The sequence below is a fragment of the Protomyctophum parallelum genome (genome assembly GCF_964188405.1).
Source record: "Protomyctophum parallelum genome assembly, chromosome: 17".
NCBI classification, from domain to species: Eukaryota; Metazoa; Chordata; class Actinopteri; order Myctophiformes; family Myctophidae; genus Protomyctophum; species Protomyctophum parallelum.
The window spans coordinates 36,777,881-36,794,811 of NC_139719.1; the positions used below are offsets into that span (position 1 = coordinate 36,777,881).

The following is a 16,931-nucleotide window of genomic DNA, read 5'->3' on the forward strand; positions in this document are numbered from 1 at the left end:
GGGGTTGCAAAGCAATACTTCTGAAACAAGAAGGAAAACTATTCTGTTTGTATCTCACTGCACTGGACCTTACAATATTCGGTACTCGCGCACCAAACAGGGAGATTCCTGGGTTTCACCCCCCCAATGAAGTTGTAAGAAGAACCTTGTGACTGAGGAGGATTTGGGGGAATAGGTTACCCACTTTGGACTGAGAAGGAGGGGATTTGAAGCCACTGCTAGCATGCTGAAAAAGTCACTGAGCATCCTGACAGCCAAAACTGGAAAGTGAGTATCATGTCAAAGTTCATGTAATCATTCGGTTGGATGGCAAATGTGTATTTTTGCATTTAAATGAAAAAACCTTTGTACTGCTGTGGGAATTGTATGAGTTTTTACTCGGTAAGGATAAAGGTTTTCAGTTTATATTTTTGAGGGTCGCCTATATACAGGTTTAATGTTTGTTTTCAATGTTTGTTTTAAAAACGCCATTGACAATGAAGGGAAAATATGTCATCTTGTCCCTAACACAAACATTAAATGCTATTAACAAAGAGAATTTAATGTTTGTTTTGACACCGTTTGTTTTACATCAGCATTACGTCACCTAATCATACTGTAGCTATAACGAATACCCTCCTCGATGTTGTAAGATGAGACAGTATCGATATAGCCTACATAATGTACATGTACAAGTAAATACACATACAATACTGTATGCATTAAATTAATCAACTTTTCTTTTTTTTAGCAGCAGAGTAGTGTGAAGTATGAACTGTATAAGGAACTGTTGAAATGGCATCTGACAGTTTCGTTTATGACGGTTGTGGAGGTGTGAAGATAATATCTCAGCAGTTGTCACAGACTCATGGCCCCTCACCACCAAAAGATAGCATTTAGGTGTAGCCTATTCTAGGTAGACATAGTGAAATGTACTTGCTTTATATCTAGTGTATACAGGTAGGAGGCTTCATTCTTATTCTTATTTCTTATTGCTGTATTTGTGTGACTATTGGTCATCATGGTATAGTCTAAAAATAAAGGTATACTGTGTCCATCTGCAGCAGAAACATTGCATGCTCAACCAAAGAGCAGTGGCAATACATCTGTGCAATTCTGTGATAATACATGAGTTTCACTAGTTTGTCCCTCTGATATGGGAAGAACTCATGCAACTAAGTACAGACATTTCTTTATAGTAGTGCCATGGGCATTGTGTAAAGAAGCATACCAATTACAATTGACTCTTAATGGAATTCCTGGTACCTGGAGGTGGACGTAACTGGTATATTGAAAAGTTTGGAATATAGTACAGTATATAGTATATAATACAATAGTAGTCCAATTCTATTGTAGTGTGTTACACACACACACACACACACACACACACACACACACACACACACTAAAACCTCTGTTTTAGTTGACATACACATGCAAAACCTCCCGTGTTCAGGATGGCAATGTTGAGAAATGGAGAAATCTTTGTCGTCGGTACAGGAGAAGTTGAAAGTGATAGAAGGGCATAAATACGGGAACTATAGCTTCTTGTTCAAAGACGCTGGGGGTGTATTTCTCCCCCAGGGGGGTTTCAAAATGTCAGATGTCATTAGAAAAATCAACAGCACCTTTGGATGTGCTGCAGATCAGATCATATGACCTGCCAGTTAACTGGGCTGGGTTTCCGTTACAGCTTGTGCCGTCTTTGGCACTTCACATTTCTGCTTCTCTCTGTTTTGAATATTGTACTACAAAGAATGTACAAACTGCAAAAAGGAAAAAAGAGACACTAAATAACAAAATTACATGAAATAGAAAACTGTAACAAATTGTAATTAAAATATAAAAAATAAAAACGTCACCCTCATAATAACAGATGGCTTGCAGGGCTTCACATTAACTTTTTGAGTACATTTTCCATTCACTTGTCCGGAGCACGAGCACACGCAAATACAAACTAACTGTAAGTTGGTTTTACATGTTTGAATTAGATGAATATTCTCAGTTTACAAGTTAATAGCTCTAGAATGTCTGTGATCTTACATACATTTTATGTATTCCAAATATATAGACCTCGTTTGCATTTAAACTGCGTGTGCACTGCAGTCACCCAATAATTCATTCCTAAGACTTGGAGTCGTTTTGGGGACTAGTTTCACATTCATTTAAAAGTCCTGGCAGAAAACATGTACCGGTAGCCTATTTAGAAAAAGATCTCCACTTTTCCACGAGATGAACACGAACAACATACATTTTCTCTGGCGAGGGTCCCGGAATAAGTGCAGGAACGAACATATCAAAACTTCCTTTAGTTAGCACAAATGTATGAGGCACACAAAATAGGTGGTGTGATCAATTACCCCACACCAATCGCAACACTTGTCAATTGTGTGCCCCGTACATTTGTGCTTCCCAAACATCGACTGTTCCCAAAGGAAGCTTTCATATTTTTAGTTCAGCTTTTCCTCGTGGAAACACACATTTTCTGCCAGAAATTATGCCAGACAATAATGCTAGACAATATTGTTGGCTGCTAGGAATGTCACAGAAAAAGTGAAACCATCAAATGTAAATGTACAGTAGACATGGACAATTATTGAAACCAGTGACAAAGATATTGTGTCAACATTTTTCCCTGACAGATCCAGCAACAATATTTAACATAACATGATCACAATATACTAACATGAAATAACATGACTTGATCTCCTGTAGGTCTCAAGATGCCACTGACCTTCTTCATGAGGACCTGGTTATGGTGAGAGATCTTTATGTCAGATAGTTTTGCATTCATGATAGTTAAATGGCCCTAAGCCATAGTGCTAAGAATAAGATCCAGTATGAATTTAATTGAATGTGGAAAAATGGACACGATCATTAATTGTCTTTAGTCTTTACGCTCTTGCAGTTAAATTATTACTGATATGGTTAAGGGTTCATGGGTCCCAATCCTGCCCTCATGGCATTGTAAGATGTTTGGATGCAAGAATGCGCAAAATGGCATAGCATAGTTTGTGTAATAAATGTGGTTTTACTGTATGTTCCTATTGTGTTCCTATACTTTTAGCTAACATATACACTAGCATCTTTCTGTTAGTACTCCATTATCAAGCCATGCATTCATTCACACACACACACACACACACACACACACACGCACGCACGCACACACACACACACACACACACACACACACACACACACACACACACACACACACACACACACACGCACGCACGCACGCACGCACGCACGCACGCACGCACACACACACACACACACACACACCCACACACATACACACACACACACACACACACACATTCACACATACACTTGTCTTCCATGGATTCCAGGTGGAGCAGCGGGTGGAGCCAGCCAAGAAAGCAGCTCAGATCATTCACAAGAAGCTGCAAGGCTGCCTGCACGGCCACCAGGGGCTAGACACTGACAAACGCATGGTGAGATAATGAGATTCAACAGCTAATTATGTTTTCTGATTCTTTTTTTATTTTATTTTTTATGATCTGCTGGACAACAAATTTCAACAAGAAGTTGATAAGATTGACAGCTTCTGTAAATTAGCCATACTTCTCTCTTTCCATTTGCCAGCAGAGGGTCTGTGATTGCCTTTAGGTAGTGCCAGCGCCCAGCAGAGGGTCTGTGATTGTCTTTAGGTAGTGCCAGCAGGATCTTTTGTGATGGTCCAGTGAGGCAGGTAGTTGTGGAGCAGATGTAGTTTCTCATCAGCTTCTCAAAGCATTTGCTGACTATTGGGGTGGGAGCAACAGGGCTCCAGTCAGTCAAACATGTCACCTTGGATTTCTTGGCATTCTGGAGCATTTTGGCCAGCCTACACACCTCCAGGAGCATGCGTGAAAAAATATTAGAAGAACAGTAATTTCAGAGTAGCTGTCGATTCAGACAATCACATGATGTTTGTAACCCTGAGAGTGAGAGCAGACATATCAGTTTATGAGCAATTAGTTGGTTTCTTAAAAGTAATTAAACCAACTCTAACGTCATTCTCTCTGTGTCCGTCCCTCTCTCTTTCACACAGAAAAAGCTCCCCCTCATGATGCTGTCTACCAGCATGGCAGAAAGCCTCAATAATTTTGATGAAGCATCCTCTATCAGGTGACAGTTTTGTTCTATTTTCCATCCATCCATGTTTGATAGATAAATATCCATCCTGACAGTGTGTGTGTGTGTGTGTGTGTGTGTGTGTGTGTGTGTGTGTGTGTGTGTGTGTGTGTGTGTGTGTGTGTGTGTGTGTGTGTGTGTGTGTGTGTGTGTGTGTGTGTGTGACAGACATGTGTTGGAGGTGTGTTGTGTCACAGAGCAGAAACTGGCGACCGTGCAGGGAGACTTTGAGTTGAAAGTGGAGAAGGACGTTTTAGAGCCCCTCAACAAACTCTGTGAGGTAACTAATGAAAACTGCATGTAAATCCCATTCGGTCCAAAATGGATGGTCTTGGTAAAGTCTTTACCAGTGGTTCTCTGGGGACCCATGTCTGCTATAGTTAAATTAAAGTAATTAAATTTAGTTTTCTACCATGTCCACCTTGTACCTGTCTTGTTGCTCCTCCAGCATGGTGGCTGCCTGGCTGGATGACAAACACTCTGTGACAAGGCCGTATACAGATCGTAATTACTGTCCTTTTATTTATTTACTTTTTTCCATTCTAGGAAGATTTACCTGATATAATCAGGAATAGGAAGCAGTTTGCCAAACAACTTACAGACTGGCAAAATGCATCTCACAGGTGGGTAATGCTTTTTACATGGACTAATTAAGCTAATTATGAGCTCTTTCTCTATTCGAACTCTTCATGTACTTCCCACGTTGAGAAAATTGTACACCTGTGTGTGTGTGTGTGCGGCTAGGTGTCAGGGTAGCACTGCCGGTCAGGCAAAGCAAGATGGACTGAGAGAGGATGCAGAAGAGGCCCGCAGAAAGTTGGACAACATCAAGGTTCATAGTACACTTATGGACTGCCTTCTCTTCACATACAGTACATTTACATACACTACAGCATTTGAATCCAACAAGTACTCTGCTGGTGTTTGATAGATAAACTACACTGTAAATTAACACTCTGAACCATGTGTCTTTAGGACCAGTACTCTGCTGATCTATATCACTTTGCTACGAAAGAAGATGACTATGCTAACTACTTCATTCGTGTGAGTTGTAAATATTCTCTATATGTTGTAATCTTCTTAATTTTATGCCTTGCTGGATGTAAATAGTTTTTTAAACTTACATTTATTTTCGTTTGTGGTATATGGCTCTGGTTGACATGCATACAACAAATTTATCTCACACTTTTGTATCATTCCCTATTGTAGCTTTTGGAGCTGCAGGCCGAATATCACAAGAACTCCCATGATGTCCTCCATCTCTGCATCTCAGAGATAAAAGAGAACAGCAGCAACAAAGGTCCTTCAAAATGTCATGGACACTTTTTGTTATTGTCTTTTGTTTGTTTCAAGACAACATGAGGATAGTTTGTGGGTGGTTTGTTTCACCCTTTTCTGTTTTAATAATTTAAAAAACAAATAAACTAATAAACTGAACTAAACTAAAATATTATTATATTTTGAGGAAGGCCACCATTACAAATTACTAATGTAAACCACTCCTGAATGAACTGTCTGGTGCTGGGACTCTGGTGCAACGCACAGGTCCTCGCTCTGGTGAGAGCAGGAGTGGACCTGGTGAGACGTAGGAGGGGCCCGGACAGGAGACAACCCACAGAGCCTAGTCCCTCCATGTGCCAGAAGTGTACCTCCAAGCCCTGGCAGAGTAGTTCTGGAGTAGTTCCAACGGATTGTGTGCCCCTGGTTTTTCCCTAATGGGACTGATTGAGGGTAGCTACTGGGACGTAAGTCGGGACTTGATCACTCCCGGCTGGGTCGCCTGAGTGAGGGGTATGATGTTGCGAGACCCGAAACCCCATTGACCTCAGGATACATCACTGAGGATACGTCCCAGGTGCATCCATGCGATGTTTTTTGTTATATCTATGCATAGTAGTAGTAATAATAAATAAATTAATATGAATTATAATAATAATAATAATAGCGTCTGAATGTGCATCTTTTAACAGATCCCCAGAGCTGCGTGTCTGACAGGAAGGTGTTTGGTGTACCATTACTGTCTCATCTGTCTCAAAGCGGCACAGAGATTGCTGTACCCATCCACGAGTGTGTTCAAATGCTGCTGAAAACAGGCATGAGGGAAGAGGTTGGTTATACATTAGCAACAATTATGTAGGTTTCTCTGCATAAATACACTCATATGTTAGTTGTTAAATGTGACATCAGCTGTTCTAAACAGCATTTAATTTGAAATGACATGACGGATACAGTTAGCATGAAACGCAGGCCGTTTCTAGCATTTACGTATGGTTCCTAATCTATAGGTGAAAGTATCAAGGAAAAGAAGAGGTCCGAAGTGTGGACTAGTTTCATACCTCAGAGATTTGCACTGTCAAAGTGTTTGCAGACTTTGGTGCATATGCTAATAGATAGAATGCCTGCAGCAGTGAGAAATCAGTCACACATGAGCTCTGCAGCTGTGCTGAGGCGCGTCTTTGATTTAGTAAATTTAGTCTTTGACGTTAGTAAACAACGTACATTTTGGGAAAGTGAAAAACAGGCCTCGTTATTTGGTGCATATGGTAATGGCCGATGCCCGTGTGCAAATACAGATCAATTGCTCAGCCACTGAGGAGAAGGGGGCAATCCCGTTGTGAGGATGCATCCATCTCTTGAATTAGTAATTTGATATGAACAGTTCAAGAACAGTTGGCAAGTAAAGACAAGTAATTAAGTATTTTGTCAGTTCATTCCTCCCCACACACATTTGTGTGTTGTATCCTACTGACTCACCTGCCAGTGAGGAGCCCCCACTGGGAGGATATAGAGGCTTCGTCCTACTCCTCCCTGCTGCCCGTAGGAATAGGCCTACATGCAGTGATTGTATACAGTAGATGTTTGACAAAGCCGGTAGATTCAAACCACCACAGTGGATTCGAGCCCACAGGCACTTTAACACTGTGCCACCCGAACGCCTACTTGAACATGAACTTGAGCCAAATTCATGATCTCACCATTCAATAGACTAGCCGTTTATCTCCTCAATGTCACATTTTTTCCTCATACTTAAGTATCCTTTGTTTCCCACCCTGCTTCTTCCATCTCAGGGTCTATTCCGCCTGGCGGCAGCAGCCTCAGTGGTGAAGAGGCTGAAGGCAAGTCTGAATGGAGGAACGGTTGACCACAGTGAGTTCTGCATGGAACCTCATGCAGTTGCAGGTGAGAGAGAGGGAGGTAGTAGGAAAGAGGAGTAGAACACATGCATCACTAAGGGAGGGAATGGTTCAAGTTTCAAGTTTAGCTAATGTCACTTTGTAAATCCTGTAGCGTTTATTGCGACTGTAGGTCGAATACCCAGCTATTCATACTGATGCCTCTCTCACATTATGTGTTTCCAGGAGTTTTGAAGTGTTACCTGAGAGAACTTCCTGAACCTCTGATGACCTTTGACCTTTACAAAGAATGGTTCAAAGCCGCAGGGTGAATATTATGAATGCCTTCAGTTTGGCTAACTTTTTTGTTTGGTAAACGTTCAGCCATGTGTATATGTTGTTGTGTATTTTTTTTATTTTTTTTGCGGCTTACGCCTTTTATTGGTTTTTGAAGGGACAGACAGTATGCTGACAGGAAACGGGAGAGAGATGGGGGGATGACATGCAGTAAAGGCCGTGTCGGGCTCGGGAGTCGAACCCGCAGCACACTGTGACTGGATTACCAGTCGGGTGCCCAGACGGTTACACCACCGCCTGGGCGTTGTGCAGGTTAAGCGCCACCCCAGAGATAAACGAGATAAACGAGAGAAATCGAGATTTGTTTTATTGGGAATAATCCGGGGGGAAAAAATAGAATTAGCATTGTTTAGCATTTTTAGCTAACGACTGATCGCGTCCACGTAAAACGGCCAAAATCATTGCGTGCATCCACGCACGCCATCTTTATTTGCATTATGGCTCATAATTTGCTCAAAATGCGATATTTGGGGCTTGATTAGAGATTAATTTGACTGAGATATGCCAAAAACTATATTCGCCCGGACAATCCACCTCCATTGCTCTGCTCTGAGACGGCCGACTTTCAGTTCCGGTTCAAACTGAACATCCGCTAGCTTTTTCCGCTGCTCGCTCAAAATGTCTGGCACTTTTACCGACCCCTAAAGTATTGGTGTCTAACCAGAGCATTTATTTGTTTTCATTTCAGGGAAAAAGAGCTGACAGACAAGTTGGAGCAATTCAGAGTGCTGCTGAAGAAGCTGCCAGCTGAGAACTATAATAATCTACGGTATTTCATCTGCATTTGTCTAGCACTCTCACACCATGCAGGTGCAAAACATGGGTCCTGATTTTAACCTATTGATTTAATTTGTATTTGATGTCTTATACTTTGTGTTAAATGCCTTAATTGCTGCAAACTTCCCTTTAATGTCCCGTTTGTGACAAATTGAGTACTGAAACCTGACCCCGCTCTCCCATCAGGTACCTGGTCCAGTTCTTGTCTCTGCTGTCTGAGCAGCAGTCTGTAAATAGGATGACTCCCAGTAACATTGCCATCGTCCTGGGACCCAACCTGCTCTGGCCACTCACTGAAGAGTGAGTAGATACTGTCTACTTACTGTTCTTGTCTCTCCATGTCAGGATTCCTGATGTAATGTAACAAATGGTTATGGTTGAGTATTATATGCCACCAAAAAAAGAAAATGTATTTGCAATTTGTAAGCATCAGATCAGTCAACATTTGTCACACATTCCATGTACATTGGCCAATATGTCAATCAGTCCTGGACTCATGGTGGTTGTTTTTCCATGCTTGTGTGGCTCTGGTCTCGGTCTCACTGCAAGGGAATTCCATCCTTCTGTTGTTACTCCATCATAGAAGAACATTGTTTATAAGTAACCATTGTCCTCTGTCTTTCTTTCCTGGCTCTATCTGACCTGTTGCACTCTCTCTCTCTCTCTCTCTCTCTCTCTCTCTCTCTATCAACCAACTAACCAACTCCAATTCTCTCTCCCAGGGAGATATCTTTGTCTGACATGGCATCTGCCTCATCAGTTCAGGTGGTTACAGTGATGGAACCTCTCATTCAGCACTGTAACAGTCTGTTCCCTGAAGGTACTACACACATCAGCTTTGACATTTAAAAGACCACCGCACGGCAACAAGCAGCACAGCATATATATATATATATATAAACTAGTAGATTTACTAGATTAGGAAATAAACTTTTCTTACAGGCAAAAGTGTCAAGATTGTATTTTACACTGGGTCCTTAGAGATATATATATATATGTTGCTCTTATCAGTTAATGGTTAATAACAAGTTTCGATTAGCAGTTATTTTTTATAACTTTTTGTGAGACATACCTGGAAAGCTTCACTGTCTGATACAGAATGACTTCATCAGACAGTGTAGTATTTTATTATAGTAGTGTGCCTCACTGCCTCCTGGTGGAGATTAGTTGGTTAGTGCTGACCTAGTTGCAATGTCTCAGGTTTAATTCCAGTCAGAGCCATGTGTTGCATGTCTTTTTCCTCTCTTCCCACAGCAGACGTCTCTCTGCACTCTACTATCTAAAGACAAATTAAGCAGTAAACAATCCATAACAATCCCTAAGATTCAAATATTTATTTAGGTATGCACATGTGCTCTCTTAAGGCCTATTCATAGTCTGGATTTTCGGTGGTGAGGTGACCACCGCTCCGGTGGTGAGCTGACCACCGGAGCTGAAATAACGTTGAGCGGTGGTGAGTAAAAACAGAGCGAAGGGCTGGAGCGGTGGCGGTGGTTTGCTCTTCACCGCAGCGCGTGACGTCATGTTGTAGTTCGGTGGTCACCTAACCACCGAAAATCCAGACTATGTATGAGCCTTTAGTCTCTTGCGTTTGGGTGAACATGAAAGTTGATCCATGAAGTTTTCAAATGCATGTTGATGAGTAAACAATACACATGGCCCGACTACTTCAAGAGACTTGCAACAAAAACAACCATATCAGTTCCCAGATCAGCCACATTAAAAGCAGCCAACAATAAGGCCTAAAATATAGGTCCCATTTTAGATATATGAAGATGCTTCACTTTCTCCTGTGATCATAATGTGTCAAATAAGGGGGAGGGTGAATTTTTGTTTCATCTTATCATTTTCAGAGGTGTCCTTTGAGATTCCAGAACTTCCAGAGAGCCCGATCTTGTTCCAGCCTGTGACGGTCAGCGAGTCCCCAATCCCTGAGAATACTAAAGTGAGGACCTCCTCTTCTTCCTCAACTTCTTCTTGCTCCTCCCATCATCCTCCTCTCTCCAAGACTTCCTCAACTTCTTCTTGCTCCTCCCATCATCCTCCTCTCTCCAAGACTTCCTCAACTTCTTCTTGCTCCTCCCATCATCTTCCTCTCTCCAAGACTAACAGGTAACTAGCTTGTAAGGCTAGGTTTATTCTTATGTTCCATAATGTATTTAATTTTCTTAGTAAAACTACAATTCACTGTACATTTATTGAATAGTCAAAGTTGTGACTGACACTGACCCATTTTCAACCGTATCTTCATATAATTAGTCCTCACTAATGCTCGAAGCACCATTTCCATCTACTCACTCTGTTTCTCAAAGGTGGGATATGGACAGTTCAGAAACCATCATCAATGTTGATTCCAAGCTAATAGAAAATATTGCCTTTCTCGTACTGGATACTTAAAGAGAAGCCATTATTCTATTATCAATAAACAATGTATGTAAATCAAAGGGGCCAAATCTCACCTTTGAAACACGGGTAGACAGAAATAGCCTAGTGCCATGTTATAATGAGCAGTAGTGAGGACTAAGCTCATGATGCTATGTAGTGTATTGATATTTGTCTGAATAGTTATCTATTGCTGTTGTGATCTCTGAGAATGTAAAAATGTACTCTTACAGGTCAATCTTTACACAAATGAACACCACTAGCACATATCTAATTTGAACTATTTTGTGTTTCTAATGTCTCTCCTCTCAGCACCACCTCTCAGGACAGCATGGGATTCTTCCTTGTGAAGTCGTCTGGTTCTATGAGTCGTAGTGGAGTCACCACATGGGACAACTCAGCATCTGACCCAGCTGTACCAACCTCTCCCAACCAAACAGCCACCAACCCATCCTTGCAGCCTCTCCCCAGTGCCCCCCTGGTTTCGAACCCTTCTACCAATGCCAGCAACACTGCAGCTCAAACCCCGAACCCAGCTCCCAGAGCAGCATTAGGTTCGACCCGGAAGTTGAGCTTGGACCTGAGTCAGCTGGGGCCCATTTCTGAGGCACCAGTACAGTCCCCTAAAGCCACGGTGAACATCAGTAGGCCTATGCCCCTCAAACGTAGGTTGATACTATATTGAGTTCTGATAATCTATCATTACCATTTATGTTCTTTTATCCTATTCTATTATCCTAACCGTGGCCCCTTTGTTCATTCTGCCTGTCCTTTTTTTCTATCCATTTATCTCCTCTTGACCAATTGCCTACATGTGCATAACTTTTATTTAGCAGATTTGAACAGGAAACACATTTAAAGGTGTAATGTGTTCCCTGTTCAAACCTGCTGCTAAGCCAATCAAACACAGCTATGGGAAAATTATCAGTCAACAAGAAACGGTATGCCACCTTCTGGAAACTATGACTACAGTTATGCACAGAGCCGATTATTTGCACATGTGCAGGACCTATGGGTGCTGGGTTCATTAATCGGCAGGTGTTTCAAATTGTCTAATTACATGTGCTCTCCTCCTTATAGTAGAACACTCTAACAGAAAGAGAGCTCATTCAATGGTGCAAAGATATAAATACTTTGATTTAAAGTATAATTAGGAAAGGTTGTGTTGGCAAACACCCACAAGCATCTGGGGCTTTTATGCCATTGTGTGGCCATTCTCATGCTTTTTGTCCTCAGTGGGTACGTATCTTGTAATGGTTTGGTTTGAAGCTGATTGAACTTGTTTATTCATATTTGGGCTGATGGGATCTGTAGTGTCAGTTGCAGTCTCAAGTCTGCATAGTTTGAATGCCATATTCTATAATTATAATTATTCATTCATTCTATCATTCTAATCTGTATCTGAATTTGTATCTTTACAACTTGCTAGAGAAGCAGGCTTTGTTCATATTTCGAATAGGATAGACTTACTCTTTTCTCTACAACACTAAAACTCAACACTTATATTCTCCCACAATCAAAGTATTGCTTTCTCAGACTATGCATACATGGAGGAAAATAGAAAAAAAACATTACCGTGTTCAAACAACCAGGAAATGCAAAGGAAACAGGAAGTGCCACACCACTGACACAATATGACCTTTACTGACGCAAGTGTCATCAATCAAACTGTTGTCACTTCCTAACTGCTAAATTATTTTAGTAATGGTTCTTTTTGAGCGGTGCAGCCACTCCAACGCAGAGCGTTCTGTGTCTGTCTGTCTGTCTGTCTGTGTGTATGTTTACGTCATAGACGAAATTCGTCATTTCCTCGTAGACGAAATCAAGTCGACGAAATCAACACTGGATCACATCACCACTTTTCAACCTATTTTCTTATAATTGGTCTTCAAATAAAAATAAATTTCCTACTCGGTCTGTGTCTCAGGGCTGTGGGTCTTCCAGTGACATCATCGTTAGGCCGATTTTTTTTCCCATTGTGAGACGATGGCATTGGCATCCATTATCGCATTTCAACTTTTCAGGAATAGAAAGCCTGTAGTTTCTATTAGCTTGGATTCCCCTTTGATGATGTCACTGGAAGACAGGTTTCTGAACTGCCCACAGCCCTCCTCTGAGACATAGATGAGGACCAATTATATGAGGATAGGTTGAAAAGTGGTTTAACAATCTTAGCATAGTGTAGTGTAAAATCCCTTTAAATTGTTTTTAATCAAAACATTGATTTCTTCGCCCTCCTCCACAGCGAGCAGATCCTTCTCCCAATCCAAACGTCCGGTCCAGCCCGGTGAGCAGGTTCTGGTGCAAAGACCCAGAGTGCCTGTACCTCCCAAGCCCCAGGTCCCTCCTCCACCTCACACCACTGCAGCCCAGAAGGCAGACACCAAAACCAAGGGGGAGGCCTCAGCCGGGCCTCCACTGCCTCCACCTCCAGTCCGCAGGAATCCTCCCCTCAGAAAGCCTGGCGTCAGACCTCCAGCCCCCCCGCCTCCACTTCCTCCACCTCCAGTGCCCAAACAGGTACCATCTGTTGTGCAGTGAGAGACATAAACTCTACTTACGTACAATTATGGGCTCGGACATTTTCACCACCGGCAGTAATTTATTGATTCTTGTTGGACGCTAAAAGTATTCAACTTTATATTTTGGGGTTCATTTAATTTTATTCTACCCAGAATTTAATTGCGTTCATTTGGTGTCCCTTGTTTAAATTAGACATTTATCAGATGGCTGAAATCCGTCTGGTTAATAAGCTATTTAAGAAACTTAAAAAGCCCTGAAGCTGGTTTCAGGTTTGTGTAACCAATCATAAACACTGAACATTGCAAATTGGTGTAAAAAAAACTATTGCTAATTAAAAATGTCTTTATTGTAAATTCATATCATTATACAACAATATCATTGGTATTGACTGCAGCATATTGTATGTAATTTTGTACTGCTTGTGCTCTTGAGTACACTTTTTTAAGGGCCGGGCTACACTGGGGACAGAAACGGTACACTGCCACTATTATCAATGTGCGGTGCGCAGGTTGTGTGTAAGCTCTGCGCATGAATCTATTTTTTATGCAAGTGCTCTATTTTTCCACGTGTCCTCTGCGGTTATGCAGCCCTTCGCCTCGCACTCAGAGGAAAAAAACAGTAAATACGGAACTCCCCGCGGGACGGACGAATTGTCGATGCAGCCACCTAGTTGCGTACGGTTCCATTCCGTCCCCAGTGTAGCCCCCCGTAAGGAGGTCAGTCACTTCACTTATAGTTGTATCAAAGGAAATATATGAAAAAAGCAACATGGCATTCAAACTTCATGGGTTATCTATATAAAAAATTCATCCAAAATACATGGACAGTCATATGGTCCCAGATTGAATTATACAAATTGTTATGTCTCCTTTGCCGGCAATTTACATTTGTACTCATATTGTTTCAATTTCATATTAATATAAACATATTTCAATGGTGGATGTTAGTTACAGTCTTACTTCAACAAAATGCATTCTGAGATTCCAGATCCCACATTTATTCTTAATCTTAGCTTTTTCTTTATTATAGTTTCTGCGAAAGCAGCTTTTGAGCTTAATACGATAGTCTCTTTATCGTATTAAAAGGCCCACTCGAAATCTTTACTCCCATACCTCTCTCATGTAACAAGTGTTGATTTTCTTTGTCTGTAGTGTATTCCTGAGTGATAACAAGCGGTGAGATTTTGAAGTGACACTGAAAGGCCGAGACAATTTGAGCGACCCTTTCGTTTGCCCCCGATTTCCTGTCTGAGCTTCAAATAGTCACAGGAAGTTGTCTTTTTGCCTTGCCTGGGAGAGGAAGTCGATGCAGAGTGTAAATGATATAGGGGTTCATAACTTCTGTGTGGAGTGATGTTATTGGCGTCCTGCGTGGGACTCTTTGCGTCTGATCACTTTCACTATCCTGTCACTTCCCGTGCCTCTGCTGCTCTTTGTTTCAGTCCGGTTTTCATGAATCACAGCCCCTTAAATAAAGTGAACATCTCCACATCCTCTGCCTCATTCCACCAGCCTTGGAACATGCAGCGACTATTGTATATTCCATGTACTCATTTACATACATTCAACAATAATAATAAAAAAAAAGTCTTTGGAAGCTGGATTATATAAGACAGAGTGCCTCCATGGAATAGTATTGACATCAAGACCTGATGGTTTTCACGGTAAGCTTCCTGTACGGAGCCAGCCTCAATTGCTGCAGAATGACTTGGGTGGAATTAATTCACACAAACATATAGGCCGAAGCAAATTTGGCTGTAAAACAGCTCAGGTTCAGCTCTCGGTTCAGACTTTGATTTCCTCTTCATCATCCACATAACTGTAGGACATCTTCTTCGTCATCTCGTTCATAATCACCACCTCTGAATCCATCCTGTTCTGCCCCTTTGAGAGTCCTCCGACCCCGTGAAACCTCTCGCTCACCATGGCCTTGCCCATCCCCATCCGCTCTCTACCGGGGGAGCCCATGACTATGTCGGGGACCGGTCCTTGAAGAGGGTGACCCCCTCCGTTAATGTCCACCATCTTCCCCACCTCCTCCTCCTCCTCCCACTCTGCCCCGTACGGGCTCTTTCTGCTGCCGCAGTCCTCCCTGAGCAGCGAGTCCACGTAGGAGATGGTGGCAGAGTCCATCTCAGAACCCTCATTGGTAAGCCCGCACGCCGACCCCGCCTCCTCCACTTCCCAGGCGTGGCAGGCCCCGTCCGACTGGCCGTCACTGCTGTCAATCAGGCCGAACACCTCGCTCATGAGGGAGGGTCCGAGGTCGAAAGTGAAGGTAAAGGTGTCCAGGGAGGTGAGCGAGGGCAGGGAGTCGGAGTGTGCCGTCATGCTGGCGGTGACGTGTTCAGAGGTCACCATCGGAGTGGAGCAGGTAGACAAGATGGCGTCGGTGGCGTCTGTCAGTGACCCGCGGTGGACATCGGGAGAACAGGAGGTGGAGACGGAGATGGACGGCTGCTGGCGCTCCGAGCGGGAGAGACGCGGCAGAGTGACAAAACCAGACTCCAGACCTGAGGAGAGCAGGGATACAACGTAAAATATGCAGCATAGTATACGGCATACGGTTTGAATTTCACTTTTTCATGTCACGTTGTAACCTAATTGACTTTAATTAGCCTCCGTTTAATTGTCATAACTAATTGTACATGAGAAATTGATTCATAGTGGTGGAATCTATTCGTCATTTGCCTGGGTCCCCGGACCCCACTTTGAAAACCACTGGTATACATTATGAAATAATATAGCCTAATAGTAAGATTACCGTAGATAGATTAGCTTAAATTCCAATGACCCTTGCTGCGTGTCACTCCCCGTCTCTCTCTCTCTCCCCATGTCCTGCCTATCTACTGTATACTATCAATAAAGCAAAAATCACACCTGTGTGAAGTGAGGGGCGCTCTTATCATCATACGTCATCATACACCATCTCATTCTGGCCAATCACAGTTTGCGTCCTCGCTTTTGTCTTCAATGTTTGTGTTTACACACTTTTGTCTTCAATGTTTGTTTACACAGACCCTCTGGGTCTGGACATAGAAGGGGCTAGTGCCCCTCATGAACAAAACCCCAATATATCTTCATATAAAAATATATTAAGTAGGATATTGATAGAAATGTAACATGATGTCAAAATAGAAAGTTTATGATTTCAGAGTTCAGACTCACAGTTTTATACTTGTAATTCTTGATACAGAGAGAGTGCATCATTGCATTGCATTCCTTGCACTATCCAAGGCATTCCAGCAGGGGACAGCATAAAGCTATTATGCTCTGGAACAACCATTCCATTTAGATAACACATAATGGGGAAATCGAGGAGAAAAATATGGATGTGGGGATCTGATTCAGGAAGGAGAGAGAAATTAGCCTGATTTGTTGTACGATGGAGCATGAATTAAGTCACTGGTTCTCAATGTGGGGTCCCCACCAAACACTATTGCGGTTGTGAGCTTGTAGATCTGCTATTTATTTTGTCCCTGGCACAAAATCTTTTCAGATGGGGGTCCGGGGCTATAAATACATATCAATTCCTTGACATGAAGATGTTTGCGAACCATTAAGCCATATGTAATGGGGTTTTGAGATGTGAGGCTGTGAACTCCTGAGTCCTCTCATTCTATCTGTGGCATGTACATTCATTCTTACTTACTACTGC

At 42.3% G+C, this 16,931-nt stretch overlaps 3 protein-coding genes across 4 annotated transcripts in view; 2 read left to right on the plus strand and 1 right to left on the minus strand.

The window, feature by feature from the left end:
• sh3bp1 (SH3-domain binding protein 1) lies at positions 1-11,394 on the plus strand (the record flags this gene model as incomplete). Its single annotated transcript, XM_083787600.1, has 17 exons — positions 1-267; positions 2,695-2,737; positions 3,336-3,440; positions 4,040-4,116; positions 4,291-4,402; positions 4,669-4,745; positions 4,867-4,954; positions 5,098-5,166; positions 5,332-5,422; positions 6,093-6,229; positions 7,191-7,302; positions 7,482-7,563; positions 8,281-8,361; positions 8,556-8,669; positions 9,092-9,189; positions 10,223-10,481; positions 11,064-11,394. Coding segments are annotated over exons 1-17 (1,920 nt in total), but the record flags the coding sequence as incomplete, so codon positions are not given.
• The window catches only part of LOC310874543 (uncharacterized protein), a 17,001-nt gene continuing 11,464 nt past the window's right edge, over positions 11,395-16,931 (plus strand). Inside the window, exons 1-2 of the mRNA XM_083787401.1 lie at positions 11,395-11,416; positions 12,997-13,271. Coding sequence (XP_083643527.1) covers positions 11,404-11,416; positions 12,997-13,271 — 288 coding nt within the window. The 5' untranslated portion in view covers positions 11,395-11,403. The remainder of the gene's footprint in view (positions 11,417-12,996; positions 13,272-16,931) is intronic.
• The window catches only part of cdc42ep1a (CDC42 effector protein (Rho GTPase binding) 1a), a 12,356-nt gene continuing 9,023 nt past the window's right edge, over positions 13,599-16,931 (minus strand). Inside the window, exons 4-5 of one of the 2 annotated variants that reach the window (XR_014570578.1) lie at positions 14,756-15,786; positions 13,599-14,699 (exon numbers count right to left, since the gene is read on the minus strand). Coding sequence is in view for 1 of the 2 variants with exons in the window: in XM_083787400.1 (XP_083643526.1) it covers positions 15,059-15,786 (728 nt within the window). In the remaining variant the exon portion in view is untranslated. Of the gene's footprint in view, positions 15,787-16,931 lie in introns of both variants that reach the window. The other variant, XM_083787400.1, reaches the window with a different exon arrangement.